This window comes from Spodoptera frugiperda, chromosome 12 (genome assembly GCF_023101765.2).
Source record: "Spodoptera frugiperda isolate SF20-4 chromosome 12, AGI-APGP_CSIRO_Sfru_2.0, whole genome shotgun sequence".
Lineage (NCBI taxonomy): Eukaryota > Metazoa > Arthropoda > Insecta > Lepidoptera > Noctuidae > Spodoptera > Spodoptera frugiperda.
Window position 1 is genome coordinate 9236274 of NC_064223.1, and position 23384 is coordinate 9259657.

At 38.1% G+C, this 23384-nt stretch overlaps 4 protein-coding genes across 10 annotated transcripts; 3 read left to right on the top strand and 1 right to left on the bottom strand.

The window, feature by feature from the left end:
* Positions 1 to 1148: 1148 nt before the first annotated feature.
* LOC118263178 (cholinesterase 1-like) lies at positions 1149 to 3421 on the top strand. The gene is made up of 3 exons (XM_035575014.2): positions 1149 to 1354; positions 1506 to 2755; positions 2896 to 3421. Exons 1-3 carry the CDS (start codon positions 1175 to 1177, stop codon positions 3152 to 3154), a joined length of 1689 nt encoding a protein of 562 aa, XP_035430907.2. The 5' UTR covers positions 1149 to 1174; the 3' UTR covers positions 3155 to 3421.
* A 765-nt stretch (positions 3422 to 4186) lies between these two features.
* Positions 4187 to 8927, top strand: LOC118263044 (para-nitrobenzyl esterase-like). Of its 4 annotated transcripts, none has more exons than XM_050697351.1 (3): positions 4187 to 4428; positions 7175 to 8427; positions 8611 to 8927. In XM_050697351.1, the coding sequence occupies exons 1-3, from the start codon at positions 4246 to 4248 to the stop codon at positions 8882 to 8884; spliced, it is 1710 nt and encodes a 569-aa protein (XP_050553308.1). In that variant the 5' UTR covers positions 4187 to 4245; the 3' UTR covers positions 8885 to 8927. The 4 variants fall into 4 exon arrangements, with proteins under 4 accessions (XP_050553308.1, XP_050553309.1, XP_050553307.1 ...); XM_050697352.1 differs by lacking the exon at positions 7175 to 8427 and adding an exon at positions 4507 to 5759 and having other exon boundaries at positions 4193 to 4428; positions 8611 to 8907; XM_050697350.1 differs by lacking the exons at positions 7175 to 8427; positions 8611 to 8927 and adding exons at positions 4507 to 5759; positions 6019 to 6778 and having other exon boundaries at positions 4194 to 4428.
* Positions 8928 to 10497: 1570 nt separating this feature from the next.
* LOC118263047 (juvenile hormone esterase-like) lies at positions 10498 to 17999 on the top strand. Of its 4 annotated transcripts, XM_050697643.1 has the most exons (4): positions 10498 to 10774; positions 11358 to 12637; positions 12821 to 12867; positions 17806 to 17999. In XM_050697643.1, exons 1-4 carry the CDS (start codon positions 10595 to 10597, stop codon positions 17958 to 17960), a joined length of 1662 nt encoding a protein of 553 aa, XP_050553600.1. In that variant the 5' UTR covers positions 10498 to 10594; the 3' UTR covers positions 17961 to 17999. The 4 variants fall into 4 exon arrangements, with proteins under 4 accessions (XP_050553600.1, XP_050553599.1, XP_050553598.1 ...); XM_050697642.1 differs by lacking the exons at positions 11358 to 12637; positions 12821 to 12867 and adding an exon at positions 16271 to 17550 and having other exon boundaries at positions 17759 to 17999; XM_050697641.1 differs by lacking the exon at positions 17806 to 17999 and having other exon boundaries at positions 10499 to 10774; positions 12821 to 13185.
* A 2722-nt stretch (positions 18000 to 20721) lies between these two features.
* On the bottom strand, positions 20722 to 22919 carry LOC118263043 (esterase FE4-like). Its single transcript, XM_035574801.2, has 3 exons — positions 22637 to 22919; positions 21284 to 22551; positions 20722 to 20991 (listed from the first exon to the last, which is right to left on the bottom strand). Exons 1-3 carry the CDS (start codon positions 22814 to 22816, stop codon positions 20787 to 20789), a joined length of 1653 nt encoding a protein of 550 aa, XP_035430694.2. The 5' UTR covers positions 22817 to 22919; the 3' UTR covers positions 20722 to 20786.
* Between the last annotated feature and the right edge of the window lie 465 nt (positions 22920 to 23384).

Below are 23384 nucleotides of genomic sequence, written 5' to 3' on the forward strand. Positions count from 1 at the left end.
AGACTGTTAGTCTAAAAAGAGAAACTACAGGACAATCCCTTGTGCGTTCCATACATATTTCTTTAGCTTCAATCACATTCTTGCATCAGGCTATAAAAGCAGATGGATTAGGGATAGGTACCTTGCACCTATGGGTGCTGGGCTATAGGTATTAAGAGTCTTTATAAGGTCACCCTATGTTGTCGATTAATACTATCCCAGTGGCCAACGACAGCGTCTGTCTACACATCTCTAAGAAAGCCAGTAGAAACATAATTAAATATTTGTTTTCTGGATTAAATAGTATAGCCATTTGTAGTTTCTCGTGTTTAAACCGATAGACAGAAAGACATAACGATGAGCTTTTGTTTTTATTAATATGCAATGATAACACGACTTAATAAGACAGGGGACCGGTATGTGCTGTGATAACTATCTTGAAGCGAATGTTTGTTACGAATTTTAACGATAAATCATTTAATTGTCCCTCGTTGCAGATTGCTTATCTCAAGGCGTTACTTGCAAGACCACTTGGGGTTCTGTTTATATTCCTAATACGTTATACACTCGATAAAGAAGAAAGACTGCCTCGTTGGTTGCAAGTGCGACTGCCGGGCAAGGGGTCTCGGGTTCGATTCCCGGGTCGGGCGAAGTATTACTGGGCTGGAGTCTGGAAATGTGCCCGGTATAAATAGACCACCTATTACATGGGACTTACAACATAAATTGTGAAAAGTGGGTGTACACAACGTGCCATAATGTCACCTCTGCCTACCCCTTCGGGGATTAAAGGCGTGACGATATGTATGTATGTATGTAAAAAAGAAAGAAAAAAGACTGGGTCGATAACAATCAGTTGATTCCACGGGATGCTCTAATCAGGTTCAGAAATGTGCACCGTGAGGCAGTTTCGCCAACCGTCAATTTTCGTCAGTTATATTATAAGTTCCATCGTCATTTCACCACGTGGTATTAGGAGACAAGCCTCAAAAATTTTAAAATCAATTAACTCATTATTTTGCTCCACGCGTAGATCAAAACTAATATGGACGTGTGGAATTTGTATTTTTCGTAACAGAACTCTAATATGATGATTTTTAAATTATCTTCACAGATAATGATTTAATTGATAGGTTTGAGTATTTATTCAGTGAAATGGCAAACATGTTCAATAGTTCTAGTGTATTTGGTAAAGATGTGGTCGACGATATTGTCATTTTGTGTGTTCACTATACTGGTGCAGGGCCAAGAAGACTGGCGGCTGGTTAATATTACTCAGGGCCCTGTGAGAGGTCAAAAGGATCCCGACGGAGGTCTTTATGTATTTTACAATATTCCATATGCTACTGCACCAACTGGGATTGACAGATTTAAGGTCAATTGAATTAATTATTTGTTTTGTTTCTTTTTAATGTTATGAATATTGAAATTTTAGTATTTTTGAGGCAACAAATAATTTTATATGTTTATCATTCCATAATATAACCTAATTAAGAACAGCTTAGTGAGAATTTAATGTTTTACAGGCCCCTCTTCCTCCACCTGTTTGGATGTCACCACTGAACGCCGTGAATAGAAATATCCGCTGCCCGCAGCCTGGCATGGGAGGGAACATTCAGGAAGATTGCCTGGTAGTCAACCTGTTCGTCCCTGATACCACAGACACAAATCTACCTGTCCTGGTGATGGTCCATGGAGGAGCTTTCCAGTTTGGTGACGGTCTTTTTGACCAATACCGAGAATTAGTGCGAACCAAGAAATTAATAGCAGTTTCATTTAATTATAGATTAGGTGTCCACGGCTTTCTATGTCTTGGCACTGAAGGAGCCCCTGGTAACGCAGGAATTAAGGATCAGATAGCATTACTACGTTGGCTGAACGCAAATATTGCCAGGTTCGGAGGGAATCCAAATGATGTCACGTTAGTTGGCTGCAGTGCAGGATCAGGCTCAGTAGATGTCTTAACACTCTCTAGTGCTACGACAGGTCTGTTCCAGAAAGCTATCTTGGAGAGTGGCAGCAGTACAGGAGCTGTAGGTGTAATCATTGATCCCATCCAAAATGCTAAGAATTATGCAAAGGTCCTGAATTTTGATAATGTCGATGATTTAGAAAGTTTAGAAGAATTTTATAGAACTGCTCCGTTTCAATTGTTAACTTCACGTGTTGATCAAATTACAAACAATAAGGATACTACTGTTCGATTTGGTCCATGTGTGGAACGAGATATTGGCCAGGAGCGAGCTATTATGGACGCACCGATGGATGTCATTAAACGCGGTAACTACACCAAGGTCCCTTTGGTATACGGATTCACTAACATGGAAGGCGCGATGAGACTACCTATGTTTAATACTTGGAAAGATCAGATGAATGAAAAATTCTCAGATTTCTTACCAGCAGAACTGCATTTTGAAAACGACGAGGTGAGAGAACAGGTTGCTCAGAGAGTAAAAGAATTTTATTTTAAGGATAACGACGTCAGTGAAGAAACCGTAGTGCAATATATTCTGTACTTTACTGATGTGTTATTTGCGTATCCAATGTTGAAATCTTTGTCCGCTCGAGTAGAAGCTCTAGGTGACACAATTTATCTGTTTGAGTACTCGTTTGTGGACGATACTACGCCAAGTTTTCCTCATACTGATGTTCGTGGGGCTCAACATTGCTGGCAAACAATAGCGGTTGCTGACCAAGACCTTTCTAGAAGAACGGAAGAATATAAGCGGATGGTGCAGATAGCCAGAGAATACACACTCAATTTTGTTTTGTCTGGGTAAGATTATTGTTTCCTCCTCCTTTTTATTTACTTTTATTTCATTATCATGTGTATCAACACACACAGAGACTATGATTAAGAAAATAACTATTACCAATTTCAATAAATTGGTTTCAAGCTATCAATTTTTTTTTCAGTGTTCCTTCTTCAACTGATGCTGGTTTTCCAACATGGCATCCAGCGACCGCGACAAGATCTCCTCACATGTCCATAGGTCCTGTCATAGATATGAAGGATGATATTTTGGGAGACAGAGCAGCATTCTGGGACTCCATCTACGAGGAATACTACGGAGGTCCACTAGTGCCTGATAGTTCTACTGGTGGTGCCCCCTCTACAATGATCTCGAAATTTATTTTGATGGCAATTTTATCAATGTTTTATTTAGTTTGGTAGTATTTTTAATGTTAGAAATGTTTATGAACATATATCTTAATGCATAATGGCAAGTAGCATGATACGTTCTACATATATGTATTATAAGTATGTTTTGTATCATATAAGCCCTAGATTTATTTTAGTAGATATGGTGTGCGATGATCTGTGATGTAATTTATAGATTTATAGAAACGGTCTTTTTTATAATTATTGATTTTATATTAGTATGAGTCTGTTTATGGATTTTTGTCTTTAGATTATCTCTCAAACGCTTGGTTGATTTTATAAAATAAATATTGTTACTAAATTTTGTTTGCTCTTTCTCTACGACTTTTTTACTTTACCTTTTTGTTTTTTTCATGTGCTTCGACATTTTTTGGGGAATACATACTATTTCATTGTCCAAACGTGTATCTCGGCTGGTCTGAGAGGAGCGCATCCGATATGACAATATTTTTTTAAGCTATGAGACCCAATTGAGAACAATTTTCCGTGGCTTAAGCGAATAATGTCAGTGTGTCAGGCTGGCATCAGTTATGTCAGCTTTGAGCACGCTATAGGTTTAGCAGTTTCGGCGTAAAACTGTAAAAATCAGAGTGGTAAAGAAAATTTGGTAAAGTTGTTTTTAGAAAATAAATACTTAATTAATTCGAGTAGTAGTATATTAAAATTCATCCACTATAGATAAGTACTATCGTAGCTTAATATTGATTAATAAAAAATAATTGTCATGAATGACCAGTAATGACGCGTCACCATGACTATATTTTAAGCGTATACAGGACGTACGAATAGAAAATGAACTATCTCTTAAACATAAATGTAATTATACAGTCTTAAACATAAACCAAGTACATAGACGTAAATAAGACAGGCATTAATTTTAGAACACCCGTTATTATTTATCTATTCCTACTGTTCTACTACACGGTACTGTATAGATAGGGATTCAAATTATTGATTACTCATCATCAAATTAGTGACGCAAAATACATCTGACACTATCTTTCATTTGATTATCGGATTACGTAGAACTGCTATTATAAAAACATGACACTTCATTTGAATGGATCAATTTATTACGGTACTTGTCTAGTACATTTGTCAACATGTGGAAGTGTCTAGAGCTTGTATTTTGTATATACGGAAACCTTGTCTATGCAGATGATGCTTGGCGTCATGTGAATATAACTCAGGGTCAAGTGCGAGGCCGCATGGTGCCTGATGGTGGTGTTTATGCATTTTACAATATTCCATATGCCACTGCTCCGACAGGTTCCAATAGATACAAGGTATTTTTGACAAAAATATATTTTTCTTAATTCCAACATGAAGGATATGTGTTCAAAAATGTTTGTTTTTTCCCCCAGGCTCCTCTCCCTCCGCCAGTATGGTTGACGCCATTCGTAGCTGAAGATCGTAAGATAATCTGTCCGCAATCTTGGCCAGAACCAATGAATATTCAAGAAGACTGCCTGGTGGCCAATGTGTATGTTCCAGACACTGAGGAGACTAATCTACCCGTGTTAGTAAACATACATGGCGGCGGGTACCAAACAGGATTCGGAACACTTTCAGAATTTAACGCTTTGGTGAAAACCAAAAAGTTAATAGTTGTTACATTTAACTACAGATTAGGTGTTCATGGTTTCCTGTGTCTTGGTACTGAGTCTGCCCCTGGTAATGCCGGATTGAAGGATATGGTAGCGCTACTACGTTGGGTAAACACCAATATTGCCAGTTTTGGCGGTAACCCTGATGATGTGACTCTGGCCGCCTGCAGTGCCGGATCTGGTGCAGTGGACTTCCTTACTCTTTCAAGTATTACAAAAGGATTGTTCAAAAAAGCTATCATGGAAAGTGGTGTCAGTATTGGTGGTGTCGGAGCACAAATCGATCCAATCCAAAATGCGAAAGACTTTGCACAAGTACTGAATTTTAACTATGATAATGATTTGAACAGTTTAGAAGAATTTTATAAAACTGTTTCATTTGAGCAATTGGTCTCTCGGCTTGATGCTATAGTAAACAATGAAGGAGTCACTGTACGATTTGGTCCATGTGTAGAAAAAGATATTGGACAAGAAAGAGTCGTATCAGATGTCCCTATGGATATTATGAAAACAGGGAACTATTCTAAGATACCGTTGATGTTCGGTTTCACCGACATGGATGGTGCTTTAAGACTTTCTGTGTTTGATGCTTGGAAAGACCGAATGAATGAGAAATTTTCCGATTTTTTACCAACAGAATTACATTTTGATAGTGAAGAAGTTAAAGAACAAGTTGCCGATAAGGTTAAAACGTTTTATTTCGGTGACGAGTCTGTGGGCGATCACAGTATTGTGCCCTTTATAAATTACAACACGGACGTGTTATTTGCGTACCCAATGTTAAAAGCTTTATCAACACGTATAGAAGCTCTCGATGATACAATATATCTATTTGAATATTCGTTTGTGGATGAAGATACTCCTAGTTTCCCGCATACGGACGTACTTGGAGCTGATCATTGCTTCCAGTACATAGCAGTTATGGATGAAGATGTAACTAACCGAACGGAAGAGTATAAGCAGATTAAACAAATTGTTAGAGACAATTGGGTTAATTTCGTTTTGACTGGGTAAGATTATTCATCATTTCATTAATAAGGTTTAGTTAATTATTATGTTATGTTATGGGCTTACTCACGTAACTGTTTGACGAGGAACTCGACTAGTTTCAAGCCAAGCAAGAGGCTCATATTAATGAGCAGGTAATAATAAAATATAACAACAGGTAATAATAAAATCAAACTTAGCAGAGCCATGTATTAGGAAATTAGAGTAACTTAACTATCTTGTTACTGTTTACACTTTATAGACCATTTATTTTTGTTTCAGTGCACCGTTACCTAAAGATCTGGTCTCGCAATGGCCACCTGCGGATATACAAAGATCTCCTTACATGTCATTGGGTCGAGACATAGTACTAAGAGAAGGCAGTCCTATTGCAGAGAGAGCAGCTTTCTGGGACAAAATCTATGAAGAACATTACCGCGGTCCTATTGTAGACAGGGATACTCCTACTCCTGAGAGCAGCGCCCCATCATTGTTGATCTCTAATGTTATGATGCTTATAGCAATTTATTTATTTCTTCTTTTCAATAGACACTAAGTATAACACGTTTATGATGTTGTATTGATAGTCATTTAGAGGTGGGGGTGGGGATTTTGCCAGTTCTCTCTGTTTCTATTCATTAGACGATTAACCTACTTAATCCCTGTTGCCACAGAAAAACGAAGCTATAGGTTCTGCGAGCTCTATGATTCTCATTTCTTTTTTGCAAATTATGATTATAAAAGTAAAAACGCTATGCATTCTACTATGAATTTACTTGGGCACCACAATACGACTATATGTGTGCTTTTCCACCAGATAGGTGCTATGCTACGCTGCTGTGGACGTGTTTGGTATCCACCAATCATTGGTACACAGCTTAGCATTGGTGAAAACGGATTTAACTAAGATATGTTTTTTATTTGAAAAGGTGCGTGCTATGGATGGTTTCTCTACTACGATACATCGCATACTTGAGCTGCGTATCTTCATAGCACATCTTACTCGTACCGCTACATAGCTTAGTATCACAGCTTAGCTATTACATCCATGTAGCTCATGGCACTTCTCTGGTGGAAAAGCACTCTAAATACATTGTGCAAATGGACTTATACTATATAAAAACATGACACTTCATTTGAATGGATCAATTTCATTATTTGTCTAGTACATTTGTCAACATGTGGAAGTGTCTAGTGCTTGTATTTTGTATATACGGAAATCTGGTCTATGCAGGTGATGCTTGGCGTCAAGTAAATATAACTCAGGGACAAGTGCGTGGCCGCATGGTGCCTGAAGATGGTGTTTATGCGTTTTACAATATTCCATATGCCACTGCTCCGACAGGAACAAATAGATACAAGGTATTTTTGACAAAATTCCATTTTTCTTAATTCCAACGTAAAGAATGTGTTTAAAAATGTTTGTTTTTACCCTCAGGCTCCCCTCCCTCCGCCAGTATGGTTGACGCCATTCGTAGCTGAAGATCGTAAGATAATCTGTCCGCAATCTTGGCCAGAACCAATGAATATTCAAGAAGACTGCCTGGTGGCCAATGTGTATGTTCCTGACACTGAGGAGACTAATCTACCCGTGTTAGTAAACATACATGGCGGCGGGTACCAAACAGGATTCGGAACACTTTCAGAATTTAACGCTTTGGTGAAAACCAAAAAGTTAATAGTTGTTACATTTAACTACAGATTAGGTGTCCATGGTTTCCTATGTCTTGGTACTGAGTTTGCCCCTGGTAATGCCGGATTGAAGGATATGGTAGCACTACTACGTTGGGTAAATACCAATATTGCCAGATTCGGCGGTAACCCTGATGATGTCACTCTGGCTGCCTGCAGTGCCGGATCTGGTGCAGTGGATTTCCTTACTCTTTCAAGTATTACAAAAGGATTGTTCAAAAAAGCTATAATGGAAAGTGGTGTCAGTATTGGTGGTGTCGGAGCACAAATCGATCCAATTCAAAATGCGAAAGACTTTGCACAAGTACTGAATTTCAACTATGTTGATGATTTGAACAGTTTAGAAGAATTTTATAAAACTGTTTCATTTGAGCAATTGGTCTCTCGCCTTGATGCTATAGTAAACAATGAAGGAGTTACTGTACGATTTGGTCCATGTGTAGAAAAAGATATTGGACAAGAAAGAGTCGTATCAGATGTCCCTATGGATATTATGAAAACAGGGAGCTATGCTAAGATACCGTTGATGTTTGGTTTCACCGATATGGATGGTGCTTTAAGACTTTCTGTGTTTGATGCTTGGAAAGACCGAATGAATGAGAAATTTTCTGATTTTTTACCAACAGAATTACATTTTGAGAGTGAAGAAGTTAAAGAACAAGTTGCCAAGAAGGTTAAAACGTTTTATTTCGGTGCTGAGTCTGTGGGCGATCACAGTATTGTGCCCTTTATAAATTACAACACGGACGTGTTATTTGCGTACCCAATGTTAAAAGCTTTATCAACACGTATAGAAGCTCTCGATGATACAATATATCTGTTTGAATATTCGTTTGTGGATGAAGACACTCCCAGTTTCCCGCATACAAACGTACTTGGAGCTGATCACTGCTTCCAGTACATAGCAGTTATGGACGAAGATGTAACTAACCGAACGGAAGAGTATAAGCAGATTAAACAAATTGTTAGAGACAATTGGGTTAATTTCGTTTTGACTGGGTAAGGTTATTCAGCAGTTTACATGAATAAGGTTTTGAGCAATCACTTTTTACATGGCTAATATTTAGTATATTGGCACTTACTGCATTCTGATTAATATTTAAGCCAAAAAAACTTAGGGAATCAGAGTAACTTAACAATATTCTTACTGTTTATACTTTAAAGACCATTTTTTTGTTTCAGTGCACCATTACCTAAAGATCTAGCCTCGCAATGGCCACCGGCGAATATACAAAGATCTCCTTACATGTCATTGGGTCGAGACATAGTACTCAGAGAAGGCAGTCCTATTGCAGAGAGAGCTGCTTTCTGGGACAAAATCTATGAAGAACATTACCGCGGTCCCATTGTAGACCGGGATACTCCTACTCCTGAAAGCAGCGCCACATCATTGTTGATCTCCAATGCTACGATGCTTATAGCAGTTTATTTATTTCTTCTTTTAAATAGACACTAAGTATAATACGTTTATGATGTTGTATTGCTATGGTGATTTTGAGGTGGGGGTGGGGATTTTGTCAGTTATTTCTGTTTCTATTCATTAGACGATTAACCTACTTAATCCCTGTTGCCACAGAAAAACGAAGCTATAGGTTCTGTGAGCTCTATGATTCTCATTTCTTTTTTGCAAGTTATGATTATAAAAGTAAATACGCTATGCATTTTACTATGAATTTACTTGTGCACCACAATACGACTATAAGTGTGCTTTTCCACCAGATAGGTGCTATGCTACGCTGCTGTGGACATGTTTGGTATCCACCAATCATTGGTACACATAGCTTAGCATTGGTGAAAACGGACTCTCAACTAAGCTATGTTTTTTATATGAAAAGATGCGTGCTATGGATGGTTTCTCTACTATCGATACATCGCATACTCGAGCTGCGCATCTTCATAGCACATCTTACTCGCACAGCTACATAGCTTAGTATCACAGCTTAGCTATTACATCTTCGCAGCATAGCTACATGGCACATCTCTGGTGGAAAAGCACTCTAAATATATTGTGCAAATGGACTTATACTCTAGTAGACGCGAGTGAATAAAGAAATAAATCAAGCCCGTACATTATCTAGGGGGCTGAAGTAATAGTGTAGATACGAGTATACGAATAGATTATGATATTTAGGTACATATCTTAGGTACGCGTGTCCATACTTACGTACAATCATAAGTTAAGATTAATTACCTAGATCGACAACAAGTAATTCACTGATTAGCTACGAACGTGCGCACGTATCGATTAGGATTACAGTTGTGGTTTTTTTATAGATAATATAATATTCAAAAATAGATTTTATCTACCTACTACTACAAGCAAAATGTTCAGATAAAATGGAGAAATGATGATATCTTTATATTACGTTTTTTTTATCAATATTTTATTGATCGATGTGACTTAGTAAATATTGTAGATATGTAGTAGGTAATTTATTTTCTCCTTTTTTATATTTATACACAGTCATCCATGTGAAGTATTATTTTAAAATACAATCGTAAGGTAGTAACAAATGACTTTTCTTTGAAATTGACACTGTAGTGATGAAAACAAAATGCCGCTGTAGACAAGATCATTTGGTTTTGATTTACCGGGTCTGGTAAAATTGTCATTTGATTGCAAGGCTCATATAGCTTAGCCCTCCTACATGCCAGGAATGGGATGGTTTAATTTTATACTATCGATGATATAAAAATTAATCACCAATATGTTGCTAAGAGCAAACCTCGAACATCTGAACCGATTTCGCTAATTGTTGGGTTAATTATTGTTAGAAGAAAGAATTTATGTAAAAAAATCTTAAGCGAAACAAATTTCACGAGGACCACTAGTTTTAATAAAAACCATGTAGCGTCCAATTAGCGAAAGCTTTTTTATAATGCACTATTTCGTGCATCATTAAATGCCAAAAAAGCATCAGAGTTCAAAAGCCTTAACCTGTTAGCCGAAGTAGCGAAGCCTTGATAATGACAGTAAGTTGTGACGTAATCTTGAGCACTGACCAATCACAATCACGGAATCGGACGAGCGCGGGACGCGAATAAAGTGGGAGGGGAGGGGAAATTGTCATTATATTGACCTTACTTCAGTGTTTAGGTGAGGCAGACTGCGATAAGTCGGAACCAACATTTAATCAATATTACAATCTGATAATATAGTCCAAGCATGCGGCCGGCATTTGTTGTTATATTGGTGGTATTACTGAATCAGTGCGATGCGAGTGAATGGAGACAAGTGCACACCGCGCAGGGAGATGTGCGCGGCCGCAAGGACCCTGATGGTGGACTGTACAGCTTCTACAATATACCGTATGCCACAGTACCTACAGGACCCGATAAGTATAAGGTACAGATTTCTTAAATCTACAATTAAGTTCCAATTAAACTGACAAGGAAAATGTCTGTGTAAATAAGTAGTTTTAATTGAAGAGGTTTGTGGCATAACATCACATAACTTTACGTCGCAATATTTATGTTCATTTTATACTGTGTATGTTATCAATCCCATGTATTAATTATCGAATGCCTCACGTTCAGCCTCCATCCTTAAATATTATTGGATAAACAAAATAAGTTACCAATTTTTTACAAGATTGAAAGTAAAGTCGATAAGAAACTAGGTTTCTAAAACATTTCGTGTTAATTTACCTATGTGTGTGACGACATTGCCTGCATTTACCTGATAACAATAATAATTATCTAGTTTTTTAGATGATAATCAAATAATTATTTATTAATTGGATTTTTTTCAATATTTTATTAGGTATGTTTCTAAGCCCAATTCGTTGTTTTTTTATAATCATTGTTAGTGAGGAGAGGCTAACTTAATTTCGTTACTTATTTTTATGTCTTGGAGAACGAAAAGGAGGAGTAGATACCATTTGTTAGTATTAAAAATAAAGCTTTAAAGAGTAATTTGAACGTTTCAGGCTCCCCTGCCAGGGCCGGTGTGGGTAGAACCACTTGATGCAGTTGACAAGAAGATAGTATGCCTGCAGCCTGTAACCCCATTTATGGATGTAAGTTCCACCAATATGCAAGAAGATTGTCTCGTTGCCAATGTATTTGTCCCTGACACCGAAGAAGAGAACCTTCCTGTATTAGTAATCATACATGGAGGAGGGTTTGAAATTGGATATGGGGACATGATATCACCTAAAAACTTCGTAAGGACTAAGAAAATTATTGTCGTCAATTTCAATTACCGTCTTGGAGTACACGGGTTCTTGTGTCTGGGCTCGAAAGCCGCTCCAGGTAACGCTGGACTGAAGGACCAAGTGGCTCTACTACGCTGGGTCAAGAGAAATATTGCCAATTTTGGCGGCAACCCTGACGATGTTACTGTATCAGGTGGTAGTGCTGGTAGCATGTCTGCCCATTTGTTGGCACTGTCGAAGTCAGCGGAAGGACTTTTCACCAAAGTCATACCAGAAAGTGGGGCCGATATATCAACTGCTGCTTTTCAGTTAGATCCACTTGATAACGCCAAAACTTACGCTAGAATGCTTAATTTTACTGATGTAGATGACTTTAAGGCTTTAGAAGAATTTTATAAGAGTTCGTCTCTGAAATCAATTATAGTAAGTGCGTTTGCTAATAGGCAAAATGCAACTCTTTTATTTGCACCGTGTATGGAAAACGGTATAGATAGCCAATTTATTTTTAACGATTATCCAGTTAACATAATCAAGAAGGGTAAATATAAAAAAGTCCCTACTTTAATCGGCGTCGGCAGTATGGAAGGAACATGCCAACTACATAATTTTGATTTGTGGAAAGATGTCATGAACGAAAAGTTTTCAGACTTCTTGCCGGGTGATTTGGAATTTCCAAGTGAAGAAGAAAAAGAGAAAGTAAGTAAAAAAGTAAAGGAATTTTATTTCGGAGATCAACCGGTGGGTGATAATACAATATTATCATATCTTGATTATTTCGGAGACATTATCATAAACTTTCCTACATGGAGATCTGTAAAACTGCACGTAGAAGCCGGACACGACCAAATATATTTATATGAATATTCCTTCGTGGACGACAGCACCCCTGTGGTCCCACACACCGACGTGCGTGGAGCTGGACACTGTGCTCAGACGGCAGCACTGCTTGATGGAATACCTTTCGTATCTGCTGATGAGAGCAAATTATCAGAAGAGTACAAACAGATGAAATTGACAATTAGAGATATTTGGTATAACTTCGCAGTAAACAGGTGAGAAATTTTGTTTTTTTTAAATCAGGCATTTAATGAAGGTCTGATTTATCAGGCATTACTTTGAATCTAAATAACTAATGACACTTGAAAAGAGCGTTAACACTTTTGAATACAAATAACTGGCATTGAAAAGCACCTCGACTAGACTTACCTAACTAATGTTAAAATTAAATGTTCCAGGTCGCCTATACCACAAGGATCGTCTCTGCCCGCTTGGCCAGCAGCAGGTGCCGATGGGAGTCCGTACATGTCTCTTGGGAAAACGATTCAGTTAGGAGATGGAACATATCTGGGGAAACGAGCACAATTGTGGAACGATATTTATGAAAAGTATTACAAAGCGCCAGTACCGCCACCAAAACAAGAACGTATAGAGTTATAACTGTTGAAATAGTTTTGTATAATAAGTTTAAATGATATTGATCACGTTGTAATTAATTGGCTAGTGTTATTCTGTTCGTGATTATGAGCTCCATTCCTGACATGAAACTAGTCGAGCATCCTCATAATATTTAAAAATGTATTTTATTGTTGCAAGGTTCTTTTCTAAACTGCTTTATAATTGTTTTCACGCGAGTATTCTGTAGGTATGTACTTACTGGGCAAGAATGAATGAATGTTAAGTATGAAACATTAAAATATTGGTGTACTTACGCTTACGTGGTTTTCAAGACACGCTTTTAAGATGAAAATTATTTATTATTACGAATTGAATTAGAAATTAATAATAATTAGAGTTGTTTTGAACTTCTTTTTGTTTGTGGATCTGTCATTGATATTGACATTCGTAAGTGATATTGACAATATTAGTTTTTGTTAACGAACATACTAAAAAGAAAGTCTTGCAGAGAACGTCCCAGTAGTTTGTGCCATCTTTCCGTGCCATTTCTACGGTCGTGTGCCAGTTCTGGCCATCAAAAAATACAATAAAAGTAATCAAAATTTATTAATTAAATTTATTTAGAAAAAATGTTTTATTTGTGGAAAATATAATTTTATTCAAAAACACAAATAAACATCTAGGAGTAAACTGACTGTGAAGGCAATTTTTGCATCTCTGAAAATAATATGTAATATGTAAAGCCAAGGAAAAATAATAAATAAATCTAGAAGTGGGGCGTTTTGTACAAAAGTTTTGACCATTCAAAGATGGAGAAACGTGTGGCCACCTTCTCCCACAGAAACATATGGCGACAAAATAACTTTAGTTCCATTAGACAATATATTTTTCATGTAGTTTTAATACATAACATCCAAACAATAACAGACTAAAAAAATAAAAACCAAATTACCCGCTCGCCTTAGCCTTTTTGTTAAGATCTTTACAATTTCACCCTCAACACTTGATTCGAAGTGAATTCAAAGCTGCCAACGGTATCAGTGTCTCCAATATTCAATATTTTAAATACTGCTATTTGTCCATGCCTTATTTATAAATATTTTGGCCACAAAGGGGTTGGCCATAACCGGGTACTTGCCCTATATTGACAAATTAAACGCTCGCAGAGACTAGTAACGAGACGTATTTTGAGTGAAATAACTTTATTCAAAAACACTAAACATCTAGGAGTACTGTTTTTTTTTTTTTTTTTAATAAAAATATAAGTAATATTAATTGTGCACTCTAACGTGTATCTACTTTAATTAGAATAAGTTTTTCAAATGACAACTTGTTAGTTGCGCTTCTCTACACATTTTTAAGTATTTGAAATACTGCTGAGAACGAACATGAAAAAAAAAACCGAATAATTCCCATATTTGTCTTTCAAAATTTCAGTAAGAAAACAGATGAGATGTAGTGGAACTCAGGAGCAACTCCTCATTCATATGGTATTCTTGAGCCAGCAGGTTTGTCGGTGGTGAAAAGATCTTCCAACATGTTGTATATTGACTCTAAAAAGGCTTATGACTCTGTGCCACATAGCTACATGGGGTAGAAGAGTGCTAGATTAATGTAAAATAGATACAAGTCTCCACATCTGCTTTTGCTCGAGTATAAGACAGTGGAGTACAACATAGTGTATTGTTAACCAGGATCTAGACAAATCTAATGGAGTGAAGGAAGGACTTGAAGGGATAGTGCGAGGAATACTTCAGGGTGACAGTCTGAGACCATTGTGGTTCTGCTTGGAAATGAATCTTCTCAGTACTGTACTGAAGGCTTACCACTAGGCGCGATAGTAGTGAAATGTCGACCCATTAGATATAGAAAAAATTAATCATTTGAGTTCAAAAGCCTCAACCTGTTAGACGAAGTGGAGAAGCCTTGATAAATGAGATGACAGCACATGTGACAGTCAGTTGTTCTGACGTCATATCGAACGCTGACCAATAACATCCTTGGAATTAGACAAGCGCTAGACATGAACGAAGTGGTGGGAAGGGTGGGGGGTATTGTCATAATATTGGCCTAACTTCAGTGTTTAGGTGAGGCAGACCGCGATAAGTCGGAACCGACATTTAATCAATATTACAATCTGATAATATAGTCCAAGCATGCGGCCGGCATTGGTTGTTATATTGGTGGTATTACTGAATCAGTGCGATGCGAGTGAATGGAGACAAGTGCACACCGCGCAGGGAGATGTGCGCGGCCGCAAGGACCCTGATGGTGGACTGTACAGCTTCTACAATATACCGTATGCCACAGTACCTACAGGACCCGATAAGTATAAGGTAATAATTTTTATAAAACTCTTCATTTGTCAGTGAATTCAAATACAATTAAGTTCAGTAAATTGTTTCCACGTTTCAATAGAGCTAACAATCAAAATGTTAGAAATGTTTTGGGCTGATTTGGTTGAAGATTTATGGCATAACAACACATAATATTACGCCATAATATTTATGTTCATTTTACATTTCGTATGTTATTAATCCCATCACAGTGATTGAGGATGCAATCATACATCGAGGGTCATTGAGTCATTGGATAAACAAAATAAGTAAGCCGATTATATTTTTTTGTTGTTCCATTATGTCATATTTTGTTGTTGGTCACAGGATTGAAAGCAAAAATTAAAGTTATTATTAAACTTAATATTATTTCTTAAATGTATGTAATGACGCCCTATACAAGAAACCAGTGATCAAAAAAGTCTACAATAGAAAAGATTCACTGATTACTATAGATGTCATTGAAATACATATTAAATGAAAGCTTATTTCGTGAAATGTAAAATTCCTTTAATTGAAATTTAGTAATTAATGCAAACAAACAATACATAAAACATAAGGATAACAGTACTTACCGGCTTATTGTTTAATGTTACGAAATATTTTCATATCACATAGAATATTTCGTAACATTATGCTATGGACTCACCGAGTTTATTTTTATCGCAGATCTAACACTTATCGTGCTTTTACGGAGTATTGGGTAATATTTAATATTTTTTAAATTACGTACTCACATTTGCCAAATTTGCAACATATCAAATTAAATTATAAATTAGTTTTTTCGATGTGTTTTTATAATCATCTAGTAATCAGTATTAGTAAGGCTTAAATGAGACTTTTATTTAGGTTTTCTTAAGACCGAAAAAGGAGCGGAATATCAGAATTTATTGGTACTTATTAAACCAAAGCAAATAAGGCTGTGTACGATAATTTGGTCATATATCATTTCAGGCTCCCCTGCCAGGGCCGGTGTGGGTAGAACCACTTGATGCTGTGGACAAGAAGATAGTATGCTGGCAAGCCAACACTCCATTAATAGATTTGAGTATCGCAAATATGCAAGAAGATTGTCTTGTTGCGAATGTATTTGTCCCTGACACCGAAGAAAAGAACCTTCCTGTATTAGTAATCATACATGGAGGAGGGTTTGAAATTGGATATGGTGACATGATATCACCTAAAAACTTCGTAAGGACTAAGAAAATTATTGTCGTCAATTTCAATTACCGCCTTGGAGTACACGGGTTCTTGTGTCTGGGCTCAAAAGCCGCTCCAGGTAACGCTGGACTGAAGGACCAAGTAGCTCTACTTCGCTGGGTGAAGAGAAATATTGCCAATTTTGGCGGCAACCCTGACGATATTACTGTATCAGGTGGTAGTGCTGGCAGCATGTCTACCCATTTGTTGACGCTGTCAAAGTCAGCGGAGGGACTTTTCACCAAAGTCATACCAGAAAGTGGGGCCGATATATCAACTGCTGCTTTTCAGTTAGATCCACTTGAGAATGCTAAAACTTACGCTAGAATGTTAAACTTTACAGATGTAGATGACTTCAAGGCTTTAGAATCGTTTTATAAGAGTTTTTCTTTGAAGTCAATTATAGTGGGTTCATTTGGTACTAGGCAGAATGCAACATTTTTATTTGCGCCGTGTATGGAAAACGATACAGATGATCAATCAATTTTTAACGATTATCCAGTTAACATAATCAAGAAGGGTAAATATAAAAAAGTCCCTACTTTAATCGGCGTCGGCAGTATGGAAGGAACATGCCAACTACATAATTTTGATTTGTGGAAAGATGTCATGAACGAAAAGTTTTCAGACTTCTTGCCGGGTGATTTGGAATTTCCAAGTGAGGAAGAAAAAGAGGAAGTAAGTAAAAGAGTCAAGAAATTTTATTTCGGAGATCAGCCAGTGGGTGATAACACAATATTATCTTATATTGACTATTTCGGAGACATTATCATAAACTTTCCTACATGGAGATCTGTAAAACTGCACGTAGAAGCCGGACACGACCAAATATATTTATATGAGTATTCCTTCGTGGACGACAGCACCCCTGTGGTCCCGCACACCGACGTGCGCGGAGCTGGACACTGTGCTCAGACGGCAGCACTGCTTGATGGAATACCTTTCGTATCTGCTGATGAGAGCAAATTATCAGAAGAGTACAAACAAATGAAATTGACAATTAGAGATATTTGGTACAACTTCGCAGTAAACAGGTGAGATATATGGAATATTTTTAAATCAGGCGTTGAATGAAGGTCTGATTTATCAGGCATTACTTTGAATCTAAATAACTAATGACACTTGAAAAGAGTGTTAACAATTTTGGATACAAATAACTGGCTTACAAAAGCACCTCAATGATTTCGTAAAATTATCTTACTAATGTATTTAGATTAAATAATATAAAATTAAATGTTCCAGGTCGCCTATACCACAAGGATCGTCTCTGCCCGCTTGGCCAGCGGCAGGCGCCGATGGGAGTCCGTACATGTCTCTTGGGAAGACAATTCAGTTAGGAGATGGAACATATCTGGGGAAACGAGCACAATTGTGGAACGATATTTATGAAAAGTATTACAAAGCGCCAGTACCGCCACCAAAACAAGGACGTACAGAGTTATAACTGTTGAAATATGAAACTGCAATACAAAAATATTTTGTTTGATTGTTTTTCTGTAATAAATTATGATCTGCCGTTTTGGTTATTTCACATCGGTCACGCACTTTATCTGTGGTCCAGTCGTGCTTTGAAACTATGGTTTGAAACCAGTCAAGTTTCCTCAATTCACATATTTAGCATGTGTTGTGTCTTACACGAAAGCTAAAATTCTTCTGACAATAAAATGTAATGACAAATAATGTAAAATTTTCTCATCGTTGACAACCTAGTCAAATTCAAAACGTTCAATTCTTCTCCCGTGTCACAACGCAGCCTGCCAGTGTGTGTCAACATCTAGCCTGCCAGGTGCATGTGATGAAACCTCATTGCTACAGTCTCCCCTCTAACCTGAGCGAACGTCCCCGCGATCAGGTTAGTTCTTGCGTGGTCTACCCCTCCTACGTTTCTTTCAGCCGACGTGAGGAGGCGACTGGCGTACTCTATAGGTCGCTCGTCGGTCCCCTCCCCCTGGAGTAATGCCGCTCCTAAAGCCTAACTGCTACTGTCAGTTCTGAGTACGAAAGGTTTCGTTTACAATTAGAGACCTAAATCTACACACAAACACTTCTGCACGTTTGTCTTTTTGTTCCTAGCTGAACATTTCACATGATATCTTGTATGCCGGCTTCGGCGTCTGACAGTGATGAGAAGTCGAATTCTTGGCTGTCACTAAACGGGTCTGTGTACGGGTAGTGCACGAGGACACAGTTGAAGTCCATCGAGGCTCCGCACCCGCCCAACAACTTCCGAATCTTAGTCTCGGAGTCAACATGGAGCGAAGTCGGAGCACGGCGTCCTTCCAGGTGGCGACGTTGTTGCGGGCGCCGCGCCACCACACGGTGGCATCGCCCTCTAACAGCATCGGGAGTCCCCGCAGCGCGTGATCGTCACTCACGTCCGCACAGCACACTCCTTGTATACCTGGACCGCGTCGATGAAGGCTTCTAGTACCTCCGGTTTTTGAGAAGTACCGGTGAACCTCGTGGTACACTTTGCGAAGTTCCAGGACGAACTCATCTTGAGAAGTCCGGTGAACCCCGCGGTACACTTGGCGAAGTTCCAGGACGAACTCTTCTTGAGAAGTCCGGTGAACCCCGCGGTACACTTGGCGAAGTTCCAGGACGAACTCTTCTTGAGAAGTCCGGTGAACCCCGCGGTACACTTGGCGAAGTTCCAGGACGAACTCTTCTTGAGAAGTCCGGTGAACCCCGCGGTACACTTGGCGAAGTTCCAGGACGAACTCTTCTTGAGAAGTCCGGTGAACCCCGCGGTACACTTGGCGAAGTTCCAGGACGAACTCTTCTTGAGAAGTCCGGTGAACCCCGCGGTACACTTGGCGAAGTTCCAGGACGAACTCTTCTTGAGAAGTCCGGTGAACCCCGCGGTACACTTGGCGAAGTTCCAGGACGAACTCTTCTTGAGAAGTCCGGTGAACCCCGCGGTACACTTGGCGAAGTTCCAGGACGAACTCTTCTTGAGAAGTCCGGTGAACCCCGCGGTACACTTGGCGAAGTTCCAGGACGAACTCTTCTTGAGAAGTCCCGGTGACGATGGTGACTGCCATGAGGCGCCGGCGTTTCGACCGCGTTTCGTCGGTGCAACGACCGCAGCGTCTCTATTGGGCACCTAGTCGTATCCGCCTGCATTATGCCGGCACGGTCAGACGAGGCGCTGTGACAAGTTCGGGGGCCCGTACAGGACTCTGCTCCGTAGCTTCGTCGTCTGCCGTCGTCTGCCTCCGTAGCCTAGTTCGGGGCATGGTCGGCCCTACTAGCTGGGCGCCAATTTAGCATGTGTTGTGTCTTACACGAAAGCTAAAATTCTTCTGACAATAAAATGTAATACAAAAGGTAAACAACCTCAGATTCAATTCGAGAGCATATTTATCCCGTGTCACAACGCAGCCTGCCATGTGTGTCAACATCTAGCCTGCCAGGTGCATGTGATGAAACCTCATTGCTACACATATTATTAAAAATGTGTTCTATTGTTGTATGGTGTTTTTTTTCAATGATTCCTAATTATATTTACACACATCTATTTTTTACACAAATGACGGAATGCTGTCTGTATGTGAATAATATAATTTGTTTGTTTAGCTTTGAACAAATAAATCTTATGTTGCCTTGGATTCTACATACTTAAAGATAGTTACTTTTTTGTCTATTTTTTTATCTTGGTTATGTTGGAATATGATTCCTGGTATTCGTGATGTAGATTTGTATAAAATATCTTACAGTAGATTTATTTAAACTCTTCCCAACAGTTATAGTATGTTCTCTTGTTTCGTGGATGCTTGGTCAAAAATAATAATTTCGCCTATACGACAATTTACGCTCCCGAAACAACAATTTATGGTATTGTTCCATGTAGAAATTGAACTTGTCTAACAGACAATCGATTTCGGAGGTTACCTGGCCACTGCACCAATCGTGCAGTTTATATTATTCATACGCTATTTTCTCATAGCAGATGACTATACTTGTTATTAGTTCTATAAGAAATCATAATACAAAAGCTACTGAGTAACCCCAAGCTCCTTGCAACACGAGAACTTCAGAATCGATTCGAGAGCAGATCTATTTATATTTTATAGGCAAAGTATTACAATTTTATCACATTGTGCAACTGGTAAGAAATCCAGAATCTGGCTATATCTGGTATACAAAAGCTTTTAAAGCTGTCGATATAAAACTTTTTACAAACTTAAGCACTAATTAACAAATTCAAGTCAGATATTTTTATTAAAAACAGATTTATACACAAATTAGCAGCTTGCTTCATTTAAATTTACAGTTCACTGTGATACGCTTGTGGTGTAGGTGGAGCCACTGGTGCACTGTAGTATTTTTCATAAATCTTGTTCCAGAATTTTCCACGTTCTCCCAAAAAGGTTTCTTTTATCTCCACTGGATTTCCTATGGACATATATGGAGTACCGTCTGCACCTGTTGTAGGCCAGGTAGGCAAAGACGAATTTTCTGGCACAGGAGTTCTGAAATATTACACAAAAAGGTTAAATTTAACTTTAAACGATAAGAAAACGACTTGTCACGTAATTATGTAAGTTTACTTGAAACTGAGATGTTTGAGTATTTTCCTAAAGATATTTCATATTCGTTTCAAGACCGAACCATACAATAAAGACGGTGGTTGGGTGGTCCCTATCTATGCACTAAATGATCGGGGAGCTGGTCACAAATCCTTGACGCCTAATGTATCTATAAACACTTTAAACTATATATGTGTTCGAAGACCCAAAATTGAAAAAGAAAAAGACTACTTACCCGTGTATAGCGAAGTTTGTCCACATTTCTCTTATAGTAGACTTCAAGTTTCTGTACTCTTCGGATAAGGTTTCTTCATCCACACGTCCTTCCAGTACTGCCATTGTTTGAGAGCAATGTTGTGCACGACGTTCATTTGTGTTAGGTATGACAGGCACATTGTCATCCACGAAACTGAATTCATACAAGTAGATTTGCTTGTGTCCAGCTTCCAAATGTAATTGAACTGATCTCAAAGTTGAATAGCCAAACATAATATCACCGAAATAGTCAAGGTAAGCTAGTATCGTTTCTTCTCCTACAGGCTGGTCGCCAAAATAAAATTCTTTAATTTTTTTACTGATCATTTCTCTTTCGTCGTTATTCCGAAAGGTTAAATCGACTGGAATGAAATCGCTGAATTTGGTATTCATAGAGTCTTTCCATATTCCCACATGATGCATCTGCAGTGACCCTTCCATGTTACTGATGCCGATGAGCATAGGAACTTTATTATATTTGCCACTCCTAATAATACTATACGGCGACTCGTCTAGGAACGCCTGATTGCCTTTTTTTCTTTCTATACAAGGTGAGAATATTACAGTAGAATCTTTTCTACCTAAAAAGGTACTCACAAACATACGTTTCATTGGAGCACTTTTGTAAAATTCTTTCATTAAGAAAAACTCATGAGCATTGGTAAAGTTTAGCATTTTTGCATAGGTTTTAGCGTTTTCTATTGGATTTCTCTGGATTGCTATAAAACCTACGCCTACTCCACTCTCTAGTATGACTTTATTAAACAGTCCTTTCGTTGATTTTGAAAGCATCAACAAGTCTACTGAGACTGAGCCAGCACTGCAGCCAGCTATAGTAACATCATCTGGGTTACCACCAAAACTAGCAATATTCTTTTTCACCCAGCGAAGTAGAGCTACTTGGTCCTTCAGTCCAGCGTTTCCTGGCGCGTCTTCAGTGCCCAGACATAGGAATCCATGTACTCCAAGACGATAATTGAAATTGAGCACAATTACTTTCTTATCCTTAACCATATGTTTAGGTGTCATCATGTTGCCGTATCCGATTTCGAATGCACCTCCATGGATGTATACTATAACTGGTAGGTTTGTATCATCAGTATCAGGAACATAAATATTAGTGATGAGACAGTCTTCCTGCATTGTTTTGGTACTAGGGTCGAAGAATGGTGAAGGAGGTTGCATGCAGATGATGCCTCTGTCAACGGCCTCTAGAGGTTCCAGCCATAACGGTCCTGGGAGAGGAGCCTGGAAATTCAGATTAAGTAACATTTGAATATTGAAAGTAAGACAAATTATTCAGTAAGAAAACGATATGTAACAAAACTCTTACCTTAAATCTGTCTTTTCCTACAGGCACTTTAGCATATGGAATATTAAGGAATTCATAGACTCCACTGGCAGGGTCCTTGCGCCCGCGCACCTCTCCTTGCGCAGTGCGCACTTGTTTCCACTCACCATCATCACAATAGCCTAACGACACAACACTTAGTAATATTAGTATCTGCCACATTGTTTATTGTTCATTTAATTTTATTTCATTTAAAAACTTCTTATCTTTTGAAATACATGCGAGGTTAGATCCGTGAGATTGCTAGTCCACAAATAAAATACGCTACAGATATTTTGATATCCGGCACTTATGTTGTAGTGATGTAACCAAGTATCGAATACGGTATTTGTCGAAATCTAGAGAGTAATTTCTAACTAGTCAATTTAAATCAATTAATTAAAGTGTGTATGGTTTTAAAATATTTCAGTGCATTGTAAACTTGAAATAATTTATTATTGATGAAGAAAAATACCCAAGTTTGTTATTGTTAACAAATTTAATATTTTCTGGACTTTGTAAATGCCTTTATTTGTTCTTGTTAAACCGATGTGATTCAAAAGTTTAATAATTTGCATTTAATATATAAGTAAGGCTATTTAACATATTATAACGATTGTCAAAGTAAAATAAAAATATACGTACCTAGCAGAAACCCAGTTGTTTGTCATCACTTGAAAATAAACTTCCAAAGAATATGATGGCAGACTGTTCGTACTGCAAATCCGCTGTAGAACATTGGCACTATCGA

Excerpts from the sequence above, each read along its gene's own strand:
- LOC118263047 (XM_050697643.1), top strand. The coding sequence starts at position 10,595 with ATGCGGCCGGCATTTGTTGTTATATTGGTGGTATTACTGAATCAGTGC. Across the intron at positions 12,638-12,820 it reads TATAACTTCGCAGTAAACAG|GTCGCCTATACCACAAGGAT; the intron begins GTGAGAAATTTT and ends TAAATGTTCCAG. Across the intron at positions 12,868-17,805 it reads GCCCGCTTGGCCAGCAGCAG|GCGCCGATGGGAGTCCGTAC; the intron begins GTGCCGATGGGA and ends GGCCAGCGGCAG.
- LOC118263178 (XM_035575014.2), top strand. The coding sequence starts at position 1,175 with ATGTGGTCGACGATATTGTCATTTTGTGTGTTCACTATACTGGTGCAG. Across the intron at positions 1,355-1,505 it reads CTGGGATTGACAGATTTAAG|GCCCCTCTTCCTCCACCTGT; the intron begins GTCAATTGAATT and ends AATGTTTTACAG. Across the intron at positions 2,756-2,895 it reads CTCAATTTTGTTTTGTCTGG|TGTTCCTTCTTCAACTGATG; the intron begins GTAAGATTATTG and ends TTTTTTTTTCAG.
- LOC118263044 (XM_035574802.2), top strand. The coding sequence starts at position 6,877 with ATGGATCAATTTCATTATTTGTCTAGTACATTTGTCAACATGTGGAAG. Across the intron at positions 7,099-7,174 it reads CAGGAACAAATAGATACAAG|GCTCCCCTCCCTCCGCCAGT; the intron begins GTATTTTTGACA and ends TTTTACCCTCAG. Across the intron at positions 8,428-8,610 it reads GTTAATTTCGTTTTGACTGG|TGCACCATTACCTAAAGATC; the intron begins GTAAGGTTATTC and ends TTTTTGTTTCAG.
- LOC118263043 (XM_035574801.2), bottom strand. The coding sequence starts at position 22,816 with ATGTGGCAGATACTAATATTACTAAGTGTTGTGTCGTTAGGCTATTGT. Across the intron at positions 22,552-22,636 it reads TAGGAAAAGACAGATTTAAG|GCTCCTCTCCCAGGACCGTT; the intron begins GTAAGAGTTTTG and ends CTGAATTTCCAG. Across the intron at positions 20,992-21,283 it reads ACAAACTTCGCTATACACGG|AACTCCTGTGCCAGAAAATT; the intron begins GTAAGTAGTCTT and ends GTAATATTTCAG.